This window comes from Dromiciops gliroides, chromosome 6 (genome assembly GCF_019393635.1).
Source record: "Dromiciops gliroides isolate mDroGli1 chromosome 6, mDroGli1.pri, whole genome shotgun sequence".
NCBI classification, from domain to species: Eukaryota; Metazoa; Chordata; class Mammalia; order Microbiotheria; family Microbiotheriidae; genus Dromiciops; species Dromiciops gliroides.
The window spans coordinates 48,743,062-48,757,136 of NC_057866.1; the positions used below are offsets into that span (position 1 = coordinate 48,743,062).

Below are 14,075 nucleotides of genomic sequence, written 5' to 3' on the forward strand. Positions count from 1 at the left end.
CACTAGCAAGTATTTTCCTAAAATATCTATACAAAATGACAAGAAGATTAATTTGAAGGAATAAAAAATAAAAATCCTCAAGGAAAATCATGAAAAAAACAGGAATAAGAGAAGTGCCAGGTCTCAAGATATATATGGGAATAATCAAAATTTTAGTCATGGAAAATAGAAAAATTAATAATTGGAACCAACTAGATAAACAAGAACTCAAAGGCCTCAAAATAATCAGAGAAATAAGACAAATATTCAGCAAACCCAACAAAATGCACAATTAGATGAAGGACTCTATGGAACAATGGTAATACTTATCTGCTTAGCTTATAGCATATAAATACACACACACACATATATATATTCAGGTAACAGCTTAAGTTTGCAAAATAATTTATTACCCATGAAGTAATAATACATGTGATAATGCTTTGAAAATATAAAATTCAATATAAATAGGAGTTTCTAGAATCACTATTTATTGACCAAATCCTGAATTTGTTTGCCTAGTAAAATATTTTAATTGTAATTAGCCAATTCTAATTATAAAATATTCTTGTTTCCTTTTTCAGAGAATTTAAACTGCTACATGAACTTCTTTTCAATAGAACCAGTGGTTTCTTCTGAGCTTTGTTATCAGTATTTTTATACAGATTTCCATAGGGTACCTCAAGCATGCATGTCCTCCAAATTTTCCTCATACAATACACATACACACACACACACACACACACTTTTAGCAAGGCAATGAAAACCACAAAATATTTGTTAGCTCACTTGCTCACTTGTGTCTTTTATTTCTTACCTTTATGGGAGATTTTTGGCATAAAAATGGATGATCACCAATTCTTGTCAAGTATCTGTTGTTTTGCTTCTTGTTTTTGCTCTATATAAAAATTGTGCTTCCTAAACTATTTGAATGCCTAAGGACTTGGGATAAGTAGGGGAAAGTATGAAAATCAAAGGCTAACCAACGTAACAAGTTCACAAAATACAAGAGCAAAATTCTATTCAGGGAAAAAATAGAGTCCCCTAAAAAAAAATGCTATCTATGGGCCACCCTCCTACTTCAAAGTTCATGGAAGATCAAGAACAGAGAAAGAGATTTAGACATACACATGAATTAGGAACCCAAAATACCGATGAACTACTGCAGGTCAATTGCTTTAGATTAGCACCTCTTATAGGGCAAGGAGAACATTCCAAAAAGATGTTATAAGCCTCATAAGATGCGTTGTCTTGTCAAGAAAAGATATTGTTGCTGAACAACCCTAAGGCCAATGGCTGTCTTACCAGATTCTTTCTACTACCAGATAAGCATTATTCTATTGAACTCCTTGGACCTTTTTTTTTTTTTCATCCAGAGAGAGAATATTCCACTTCAATCTGAACCAGGTAAAGCTTTCATGGGTGAGGGAAAGGGGAGAGGTTCTGATACTCCCTTCCTTCAATCCTTCACACCCCTCATCATTATTGAGTCCTTTGATCACTGGGCTATTCAGGAGGAAGCTTCCTGAAAAGTGGATTCTATGCACGTAGGAGGTGGAAAGGAGATGTAAGAAGTGACTGTCACTTCTTCCAAATTTGATGATTATCCAGTTCCTGCCTACTTCTCTTAATGTAAATCCTACTAGAATTTTATGAGTGGCTCATTGGGAAAATTGAAAATGTTATTGGCAGGCAATTTACATTGTTTCAGAGAAATTGCATCAGGGCAAGTTTTTGCCCACACATCACTAACAACATTAACTCTTCACTTTAACTGGAGTCAATTTTCATTCTTTCCTCCCAGTATATACAAAACAGAGAGGAAAGGGGGAGGAGGGAGGGAGTGTTCTTTGGCCTCTAAAAAGTTGATACTGCTTGTATAGATTAGGTCCCATAGATTCCAGGTACCAGGTTATCAAGACACCTAGTAACCGGCCTTCTCTCTGTCACACACACAGCATTCCATCTCCCATTCCCCATGTATGTGACTTTACACAGGCTCATTGTTTGGGTTTTGATGGGTCAGAGAAAATGTAAATAGCAATTGTTTCTGTTCAGGCCAGAAATTCTGAGGGTCTTCCCCTCCCAGAATGATTCTTTTGTGAAGGCAACCTAGGTCATTTTTTGCCTCAATTCTTCCCTAGGCTTTAATTACTGAATGGGCTTTTCCTCAGACAAACAAATCTGGGAAAGATCATAGCTTAAAAAGGCCATGGTCTCCCACTGCAACCTGGGCCATCATCAGTCCTCTTGATCTATGTCTTGCCACTGGACTCTGGTGGTTCTGGGGGGAGAGAGTGAGGCTGGTGAGTCTGCACAGTTCTGCCTAACTTAAATCCAATTCACTCGCAAGTCACAACATCACCTGCCTGATGTCACTGGTCCTCTTCAAGTAGGAAGGACAAACAATAATGACTTTACACAGGTTGAGTATTTCTGGGAAATCTTCCATATAGCTTAAGTGACTCTGTCTGACAGAATACAGCCAATTCTTACTTTACTTTAAGTGGACTATTATACAAATAATAGTCCTCAGACCTCCCTGTACCAGCTGGGCTCTGCTGGGGCCCTTTGCCTTCTAGCACTCCATACCTTGCAGCCAGAACACTTCAGTGACTGTAGTGGAGGACCCCTGACACAGGCAATGCCCCTGCCACTGCTTCTGGTTGCTGAGTTTGGACCAGAGGACCTGTTTGCCAGAGAGTCCAATTCCTGTAATGGGAATTTGCGTAAAACAAGAACTGTCTGTAAATGCCCATTTTCCCTTCTTTGAATTTCTAATGTGAAAAGCTAAAACAAATTTATGAATTTGGTAGAAGGAACTGAAGACCATCTCCTAGATCCAAAATAAATCTGTTAGGCCATGGTATGAAGACTCCATCACCAAAAATGGAACAGAGAGAAGGTTTGTCATTGAAGTATTTGGATATAAATCCTCTGGATAGTGGCAGTAGCCAGTGAGTTATTGATTTTGTTCAGAATCCAGAGAACTCTGAGCTAAAGAAGTGAAGAATGTCAGTGGGGAGATACTGAACATAAGAATAAACCAAAAGGATAAGGGTTGTCCCAAGAGGGGCTTCCACACCCAGTACAGAGGACTAGGAGATGGCTGATGGTTCAGAGAAACAATCACTTGGGTACAACATGCTTCTGACCCTCAGGGTAAAAAGCATCTCAAAAGGAGCTTCTATGGAGGTCTCAATAGTTCCTTGCTAAAGCAAAAAAAAAAAAAAGTTCCTCATACGCCACATACCCAGAGGACCAACAATTCAATTTCAGGTCAATCTACTTGGGGGCAAACTCAATTCAAGCCACCCTGAGTCTTTTCCATAGCTTCTTGTCTCACATTAACCCCAATTGGTGGTGTGGCAGTATGGGGGTGGAGGTAGGGGGCCAGGGAGGGGAGGATATGGTGGGGGAGTATTAGTTGAAGCTACTCCAGATCCAAAAGCATTCTGGCCCATGAAAAAGAGATACAAAATACATAACATAGTTTACTAAAATCTCTCATTAAATTATTCTGAAGAAATGTGTGACCTGAAAAGTTATCTAACTGCATTAGACACCTATTATAAGACAGGCCACAGTTAATCCAATACTTTTAGTGGAAAGCTAAGTGAACATCACTTCATAACAACATTGGGAAGAGAATGGGAATTGGAATGGAGAGTAATAAATACCTAGGTTTATATCTTGCTTTGATATTTATGGTATATTGTGAGAAATAGTTATTAATAATTGATATCGTGGGGGACCCAGTGAACTCCCCTTCTTTTTTTGTGGGGCAATGAGAGTTGAGTGACTTGCCCAGGGTCACACAGCTAGTAAGTGTCAAGTGTCTGAATTCAGTCTGAATCCACTGCACCACCTAACTGCCCCCTCCCCTTCTTTCTTAGTCCTTACTTTCCCACCTCCCCCACTCCAAAGTCCAGTTCTCCTTGTTATATTCTTCATTTGGATCAATCCCAACCAAAACTTTCAAAGAATTTTGGGTGGAGCAGATCCTTTTATCTAGATAACTGAAGAACTTTACTGATGAGATTTTGCCTGCACTGAATCACACCTAAGTGGGAATCATTGGGCCCCCTTAAGTTTGGATTTGATTTTCATTCTTTCTCTGGTATCTTCTTTTTACCAATATTTGGGTAATTTAAGTCATGTATCCCCAGACTTCTTTTTAATTGACACAACTCAAAATCATGTCAACCAATTAGTTTTGATTGCCATGTGATGGGCCTTCTACAGTTAGAAGGGTATATAAAAGGTCACCTTACTGGCAGTAGGGGTCTTTGGTCAGAGAGAGACAACCAATGACCATCCTTTTATTAATAACCTACCATCCTATTAATAAAATGATTAAATTGCCCTGAAACTATGTCTCTCATAATTTAATCATTACACTATGTGATTTTAATCAAATCATTTCACCTCTTTGGGCCTTGTAAAAAGAAGGCACAAGGGGCAGGCAGCTAGGAGGAGCAGTGGATAGAGCACCGGCCCTGAAGCCAGGAGGACCTGAGTTCAAATCCAGCTTCAGACACTTGACACTTACTAGCTGTGTGACCTTGGGCAAGTCACTTAACCCCAATTGCCTCACCAAAAAAAAAAAAAAAAAAAGAAGGCACAGATGAAATGGACTCTAAGGACTGAATCTATAACCTAACCCTAATCATCAGCCTGTAGGCAGCTAAGTGGTTGATTGGATAGGACACCAGACTTAGAATCAGGAAGTTTCATCTTCCTGAGTTCAAATCCAGCCTCAGACACTTACTAACTGTGTGATCCTAGGCAAGTCACTAATCCTGTTTGTCTTAATTCTTCAACTGTAAAGGGAGCTAGAGAAGGAAATGACAAACCATTCTGATATCTTTGCCAAGAAACCCCAAATGGGGTCATGAAGAGTTAAACATGATTGAAAAAAACTGAAAAACAATGGTCCACAATCTATGAAATTTCCAAAGGCCCAAAAAACATTTCAGGCTGTTACAGGCTCAGTTTTCTTTAAATTTTGGAGATTACAAGTGGGAATCAAAGGAATGCCCATCAATTGGGAAATGGCTAAACAAGCTGTGGTATATAATGGTGATGGAATATTATTGTGCTATAAGAAATGACAAGCAGAATGATTTCAGAAATACCCAGAAAGATTTGTGTGAACTAATGTATGGTGAAGTGAGCAGAACCAAAAGAACATTGTACACAGAGATAGCAATATTGTTTGATGAAGAACTGTGAATGATTTAACTATTCTCAGCAATAACAATGATCCAAGCAATCCCAAAGGACTAATGATGAAGCATGCTATCCACCTACAGATTTTTAAAAAAAGTGATATTGATTGAACACAGACTGAGACATGCTATTTTTCACTTTCTTTCATTTTTTCTTTTATTCAAGTTTTCTTGAACTAAATAGCTAATGTGCTAATGTTTTTTTAATAATTGCACATGTATAACCCATATCTCATTTCTTAACACCTCAGGGAGAGGTAAAGGGAGAGAGGAAAGGAGGGGCAAAATTTGGAACTCAAAACTATAAATAAAAATGTTTATTATTAAAGAAAATGAAGTCTTATATCTAGCTTAAAACCCAAAATTTAAAAAAAAAATCTTGGAGTTCTTGGTACTTATTTTGGATCTCTAGATAAATTCTGGATTCTCAAGAATCCCCTGATCTAGTTGACTTCTTGATGATAAGGAGAATGATTAGACATCCTCATTTCGGTATGACTTGGAGCAATAATTCAAGCTTCATATTTTATAGGGACGTTATGGCATTAAGGTTAACCTCGTTTTGACTGTGTTTATCTCAAGGTCTTATAGGGAATGAAAAGACGCTGAACTACCTAAATGCCTAAGTAACAGAGATGGTTATGTTTATTCACATAAATCCTGGATTCTATTTCCCAGGCATATTAATTATAAAGTGAGGAAGAAAGGAAGAAATCATAAGAAGAGTTGCATGCACATTTACTATGACCTTTAAAAGCTTTCATTAATTATAGGGATTCATTCCTCCCCCATTCATCTGCTAAAGGACAGTGAATAAATTCAATTATACCACAATCAGTTGCAGAGTCACAAAGCATTTCTCTTTTCTAATAAAGGAAGTTCTTCCTTTAGAAAATCCATACATTCGTTAAATCATTATTCAGAGTAAAAAAAAATCTTTTATATAAGAATCACAAAAGAAAATTCTTATGTGAGGATACCATGTAGTTTATGCCAATATTTTTATTTTAATGAAAGATACATGGAGTCATGAAATTAGTGAAAAGTGATTAAAAGTTTGTATTTCTGCTTTGCTTTCAGGTTTCAGTCCATCAATAAACATTTTTTAAACAGGAACTATGTTCCAGTCACTGCAAGTGCTGGGGATAAAATGAATAGAAAATAAAGCTTGACATTTGGAAATCAAGATTAGCACACCACTGGAATGTAGAAGGCACTTAATAAATGCCTGTTAAGTTGATCTGAGCTTCTCTGGTCTATAGACACCACTTCTGCTATCCCAGTTCCTTGATCTTGGCTTTCTTCACAGGATTGAAAAAAATACTGTCATTTCAGTTGTATCCAACTCTTGATGACCCCATTTAAACTTGTTTTTGTTTGGTTTTGGTTTTGGTTTTGGTTTTGGCAAAGATGCTGGAGTGGTTGGCCAATTCCTTCCCCAGCTCATTTTACAAATGTAGAAAATGAAACCAAAAGTTTCAAGTCACTTGCCTAGGGTCACATAGCTACTAACTATTTGAGGACAGATTTGAACTCAGGAAGATAAATGTTTCTGACTCCGGGCTCCACAATCTATCCACTGTGCTACATAGTAGCCTTGAAAATAGATAGTACCTTTTGGGGGCTGCTAGGTGGCAGAGTGGATAAAGCACTGGCTCTGGATTCAGGAGGATCTGAGTTCAAATCAGACCTCAGATACTTGACACTTACTAGTTGACCCTTGTTGCTCCACCCCCCAACCCCGCCCCCCCAAAAGGCATCAATGAACCACATATTCCTACTTGTCATGGGGACCACAGATCTTTGCAGTATAAAGTCAATTTTGGTGGCTTATGGGACAAAGGAGGGAGATGGTAAAGAAAGAAAAGCCAAGAATTGTTTACTTATCTTTTCATTTAAAACCCTTTGTCACTTTCTATTTTGTTTCCTATTATTTCTCATTTTAAAAAGAGAAAAAAATAATTTCTATAAAAGGAAAATCAAGGAAAATGTATCTATGACAACAAAACAAACCAACATGTTAAACCTCCAGGCCCATCGATGGTTATTGCTGCAAAACAACAGTAACAATACAAAAGTCGGGATAAAAAGTAAACATTGGTATATTTTGCATGTGAATTGTAAAGAGCAGGAAGAAATTCAGGAAGAGAAGTACTCATGTAAATATGGAAATTTGTGCACCAGGAGAGTTTGATAGAATGAATCATGCAGATGGTAATAGAGTGGGGACTTAGTAATAAATATAAATATAAAATTGGCTGGACATAATAACAATACAACCATAGCACTGTTCCATCAGTTCTTAATACTCACCTGTACATGAGAAATCATCCACACGGATATACCCTGGGATACAATCACAACGATATGATCCAGGTAGGTTAACACACACTGTGTTAGCATGGCAATAATGCATCTTAGCAGCACACTCATCAATATCTGAAGGAGAAAAGAACCACAAAGAAACCTATCAGTGAAGCACCCCTATGCCCAGTCAAGAGCACAATAATTTGGGGATGAAACAGAAGACAAGGACCCTTTAAAGCAAACAAAATTGGTTTGACATATTAAGAGAAAAAGCTGATGTGCAAAATCCAGCTCATTCCTGGGACTTATTCTTAAACAAAAATATAATTTAGAAAAGTATAAGGCAAGATGTAACTGCTAACAACCTAGGCAGTAGAGAAGCAGAGTCTTGCTTCTATATTTTCCCTCTTAAAACAGAGAACTCTTTGAAAAGCCGAAGCCAAAGAGAGTTGTGTCCATGGTGCTATGTGCTAATTAATATTCATCATGTGTTCACCATCCATAGTATAGTTTTGCTTAGAAAGATCAAGGGAATAGGTACAACTGGTCTTGTCTTTCTTACTAAGACATGTTTTACTCTATATGCTGCAAAATGCTGTCACAGAGGGGCTCATTTTGCCCACAACAGACTGCTGATATAGCAGCTGTAGCAGGCATGTCCAGAGACATGATGCAAATTACTGAACAGCCATTCAGCAATCCTATGGCACATCCTGTGGGATATTAAAATGGGATGTTCCAGCACAATTCACTATTCTTAAAGGGAGACGAGGGTGATTTATGTTCCTCTTTCTGACTTTCATGATGAGAATTAGCTAGCAATTAGGAGTATGTAGAAATATGTTCTGGTTGTAGTAATGTAAGGAATACACTGTTGAAAATTAGATTATATCTACTATAGTAGTAGGATAGGTAGGTAGTCCAGTAAATACAGTGCCAGCCTTGGAGTCAGGAAGACGCGAGTTCAAATCAAGCCTCAGACACTTAGTAGCTGTGTGACTGTGGGCAAATCACTTAACCCTATTTGCCTCAGTTTTCTCATCAGTAAAAATGATATGGAGAAGGAAATGGCAAACCACTCCATTATCTTTGTCATGAAACTTCCAAATAGGGTCATGAAGAGTCAGACATAACTAAAATGACTGAACAATAACAACAACTCTAGTAGTCACTTTGAAATACCTACACTTTGCAAATGAAGTATGGAATGAATTGAATGGTTGACTATATGTCTCTAAAAAGCATCATTCTGACACTCCCTAAAATCCTTAGACTTGACTGCTGAACATCAAAACAGACAGCATGTGTTCTTGGGAAATTTATTCCTTTCTTTCTCTAAAAAGGAAGTCACTTTTTAAAAAATCACAATTAAAATAACTTCACAGAGGAGAAAAAAAGAATGGGCAAAGAAAAATAAAAAAGAAAACAAATAAGAGAAAGAAAAGGAAGGGAAGTGGAGAAGGAGATTTTAAAAAAAGCAATTACATCAATCTCCTACTACAAGGTCTTCAAAGGAAGACACATAAGTTAGCTAAGTTTCCAGAAACCTAAGTTTATTATTATAATATCCAAACCATGGGACACATTGTTTTGACTTCTTATTTGAAAGAATGACTGAACAAGTTGTGGTATATGTTCATGATAGAATAATACTGTGCTATAAGAAATTATGAGCTCATTGGTTTTAGAGAAACATGAATAGACTTGTACTACGTAATGAAGGATGAAATGAGCAGACTCAAAAGATTGTTGTATATAGTAACAAAAAACATTGTTTTAAGAACAAGTTTGAGAAACTAAGTCATTTTGACTATTATAAATACCCAAATTAACTAGAAAGGACCTATGAAAGAAGACACTATCTGCCTCTCTAGAAAGACCCAATAAATAGATGTAGAGGATGATATACACATACACACATATTTGTGTCTAATAATAGCCATCTCTATGGTGGAAGAGAAGAAGAAGAAAAAAAAAAGGTGGGGAAAGAGTTGAATGATAACTTTATTGCATATTTTAAAGGAATATCAAGTTGTACATAATTTGCAGTATCACATGCAATCTTCTTTTTATATTACTATGTGATAGAAATTATTGTTTCATTTCATAATTTAAAATAAAATAAACATATTTTTTTTTAAAAATAAAGAATTGATCAGTCTCAAGGTCGTGCCGACAATGGCCTTTGAACAGCTCTACTTGGTTCCCCACAAAAAAGTCCAAAAACATTCCTCCAGCACATCATTGGAAATTAGATCTTGGTAGTTTCTTGTAAAGGGAGGGAAAAATTACTCTGTAGAACTTCAGGTAAGATTTGAACATCAATCTGAACTTCTTGCTTATAAATGAAGTCCATAAATGACTACAAATATTTAGTTAGTTTCATGGGTCAGTGGAGACAAACAAAATTTATAACCTAATGGTTTACCTTACCCTGGTGAGCCACTCCACTCTTAGATGTCTATAGACTGACTTTATTGTCAGAAGACTCCTCAAGCTAATAAGAGAGAGGGTCATCCCTAGTAGTCTGGTTGCCAAACAATAACTTATTTGGCTTTGATATGTCATGAAATAAAGAAAGTTATAATTGTGTTAATAGGTGACACTTGTATTATATGTTAAGGTTTGCAAAGCCCTTTACACACATTATTTCCTTGAATCCTCATAAAAATCATCAGAGGTAGCTACCAGATGTCTTATTATGACCATCTGACATATGAGAAAACTGAGTCTCAGTGAAGTTAGATGAGTTGTCTAATGTCACATATTGATAAATATCAGAGGTAGTATCAAAGCACAATTCTCTCCAATTCCAACACTGTTTTCAGCATAATGGGATGACTGTTTAAGAAAAAGAAAGAAAAGCATCATAATTGTACTGCATTTTAAGAATTTTTCTTATAAAAACCCTATTAGGATAGGTTGTAAAAGTATTATTAGTCCAGTCAAAACTAGTATGGTTCGGGGCAGCTAGGTGATGCAGTGGATAATGCACCGGCCCTGGATTCAGGAGGACATGAGTTCAAATCTGGCCTCAGACACCTGACACTTACTACCTGTGTGACCCATTGCCCCGCAAAAACAAAAACAAAAACAAAAAAACTAATGCAGTTCTTACTATGTCCAGGCATTGTAGTAAACACTAGGGAGAAAAAGAAAGGTAGAAAAATGGTCCCTGCCATCCAGGAACCAACATTAATATGAGAGAAACAGAGACAGAGAAAGAGAGGTAGCAAGGAAAAAATGTTCAAAGAAGATATATACAGAGCAATACAAGGGAATCGCAGAGGAGAAGAATCAGAGAGTTGGAGAGGTTCAGTTATTATAGTAATTAAGTATCAGGGAATGGACTCTGGCTCAAGTCTACTATCATCACTATAATATTTCAATTATACTATGCTAGAATCACAACACTCTGCCTTGGTCAGGTCACCTCTGATGGGATCTTCAAAGCCTTGAGAAGCAGCATGGCATGGTGGATTGAATGCCAGACTTGAAGATATAAAGACCTGGGCTTTCTCTGCACTGTCAGAAGTGTCCAACATGCAGCCAAAGGTCTTGCGTTCCATAAGTACTTGTAAAGCTCCTACTATGATCCAGGTTCTGTGCTAAGCACCGGGACTACAATTATAGGCAAAAGACAGTCCCTAATCACAAGGAGGTCATAGTTGAATGGAGGAAACAACACACAAACCACTATATAAAAACAAGGTATATAAAATTCACCATGGAATAATTTTAAACAAATTTTTTCTGGTACATTTAATAAGATTTCAACTTGAAAATTTCATTATACTGCTACATTTCAAAATCTGCCTAGCTGTTATTCCTCAGTAATATAATACCTACTTTGCTTCTGTTACTCAGCCACCTGGAACTGGTAAAGAATTTCCTTTTTATGAAGCCTTAGGACCATAAGCTAGAAAGAACTTCATGATTATCTAGATGACTAAATTTCAGAGTTGAGAGAGACATCAGTAGGCATTTAGCCTTTGACCCATACCTGAAAGAAACTCCTTCATTAACAAACCCAAGGAAGAGTCATGCACTGGGTCAATCAACTACTCCAGCCCATTCTTCTTTCTAATTATTAGGAAATTTCCCAGGACATTAACCCTTAAATTATATCTTAGCTATTAGCCATTGTTCCTGCCCTCCAGAACAAATCAGAACATTCCTTTTCTACATCAAAGTTCTTCATGGACTTGAAGAGAGCTGACTTATTCTTTTTTAAGCTAGCATATTCCAATCTCCTGTCTTTTGTTCAGCCTAAATATCACCAGTAGCAATAAGATATGGGTACATGCCTTTCACTACTTCCATTGTCCTTTTCTCTATAGTCTCCAACTTATCAATATGTTTCCTAAACGGTGGCAGCCCAAACTAAAAGAAATACATCATGCTTGATCTGACCAGGACAGAGAATTGAGATAGTAGACAGTTTCCTGGAAACTGTCTCTATTAATGAAGTCCAAAATTGCATTAGCTGGTTTGTCTGCCATATCACACTATTATCTCATATTGAACTTGTGTTCCATTAACAGCTCTAGGTTTTTTTTGTTTGTTTTTCCAGACAAATTGCTACTTAATCATAGCTTCTCCATCTTGCATTTGCAAAGCGAAGAATTTTTGAACAGATATGCACGACTAGACAGCCCAGCCGTTCCAAGAACTTTTTGGGTCCTAACTCTGTTAAACCCTCTCACTTTACAATTAAGGAAACTGAAGTCCCATGGAGTAATGTCTTGCCCTAGTTCATATAAATAGTAAGTAAAAAAAAAAACCCTGAGATTTCACCCCAAGTTTTCTGACCACAAATTTGATTCTATTTAGACTACACTATTCTGTCTCATTCTGACACCTGTAGATATTGTCATTTTTATAGGGAGGGAAATTGAAAGTTTAGGGCCAGAAACTGATGGCATAATGGCCCATCCAATCTGTTAAGTGAAATAATAAGAGCTTCACAGAGGTGTAGGTCTTATATGTGTCTTATATATAAAAAGACTCCATTTTCACTTCTGATGAAATTTCCCTTGACACTAAACCTGTTGCCACTCATTTACTTGGATGTCACCAGCAACTCCTTAAGTACAATGAGAGGTAGAGCTAGCATGGTACCCAGATGTCAAAAAAATTGACTTTGAGCATCCAGAAAATCAGTGAAGCATCGGAATATCCCCAAATGCTGAACTGTCAGGGCCACCCTTTGACCTTATTGTATAGGTCTTCCTTTTCTTGAGTCTTCACCTGAACCTCAATTAAGCTAAACCCCTTTCACACAGCTATCAACTCATGAAAGATCTCCCCATGGGCCAGATGGCCAGAATGATATCTGGTGTTCTTGGTCCATGGCTTCATATTGATAAGTCTAATGCCCCCATCTTGATACTTACACCAAACTCCCACTCTTTAATCTTTCACACACTGATTCCAGCACTTAAAAATAAAAGATCAGCTCTATCCCCAACCATTATACCCAATACCCTAGATAGAGTCAGATTGGGTCAAACAGAACAGGACAAGAGATCAAATCTGTGGGCTATTATTTAAAGAGAATTTCAAAGCTAATGGGCACAGTGCCCTCATAAACCTATGGGAAAGAAAGCATTGTATAACTTTATGTAGGGGATGGGAGGAATTCCAAGTTTCTTATAGTAAATTAATCCCACATACTCCTTCACAAAGGGCAAGAGAATAAAGTTGAACTTTATTGATAAAGTTGTATAGTCATAAGAAAAACTCCTTTCCATATTTCCCTGGACCTTAGACAACAGGTTCCAAGTTCAGTGTCAACTTATTTTCTTCACCCTCACCAATGAGTACATAGAAAGATTTTAAGGAGTCTATGAACTTAGATGTGAAGCAATTACATCTTTATTTTCACTAATTTTAAGTGAAACTTAGCATTCCCTTCAATTGTTTGAAAATATCCTGAGATAGGGTTCATAGGCATGATCAGATGTCAAAGGGGTCCCTGACACACACACACACACACACACACACACACACACACACACACACACACACAAACAATAGCAGCCCCTTTTCTAGACCGTTCTATAATGCCAAGGAAATGAAGAGACATGCCTTGGGTTAAAATTCTGACTTTGTTTCTTGCTACTTGTGTGATCCTGGTGAAGTCAACTAATGTTTCTGAGCCTTAGTTTCTTCATCTATAAAATGAGGGTGATGAAATAAATGACTTAAAGGTCCCTTCTGACTTGAAATCTGTATTTCTTTGACTCATTTAAAACTGAAGAAGCCATTCATCCTTGCCTCAGAGGTTTAATCTTTAGCTGGTTGGCAGCAGCTGCCAGCAAGGTTATCAATATGGATGGCCACTTCTGGACTGCTCAGATCTGATAACTCATAACCAGCCTGAATCCATAGGCTCATTTCCCTCAGGCCACCAGACAGCTGTTCAAAGGCCTTGGCCTGGCCAGATTTGAAGTAGTGACTCATATGTAACAACCTTATTTGATTCTGAACCATGTAAGACATCTCCTTGTTTTGTTGGATTTTGAGCTCCTCAGGAAAAAATATATTTGTGTATAT

General features: G+C 37.2%; 1 protein-coding gene across 3 annotated transcripts in view; it reads right to left on the minus strand.

Annotated features, from left to right (window-relative positions):
* Nucleotides 1-14,075, minus strand: part of NELL1 (neural EGFL like 1) — a 909,424-nt gene that overhangs the window by 451,864 nt on the left and 443,485 nt on the right. For all 3 annotated transcript variants that reach the window (XM_043971020.1, XM_043971019.1, XM_043971018.1), the window contains exon 13: nt 7,524-7,649. In XM_043971020.1, the coding sequence (XP_043826955.1) occupies nt 7,524-7,649 (126 nt within the window). The remainder of the gene's footprint in view (nt 1-7,523; nt 7,650-14,075) is intronic.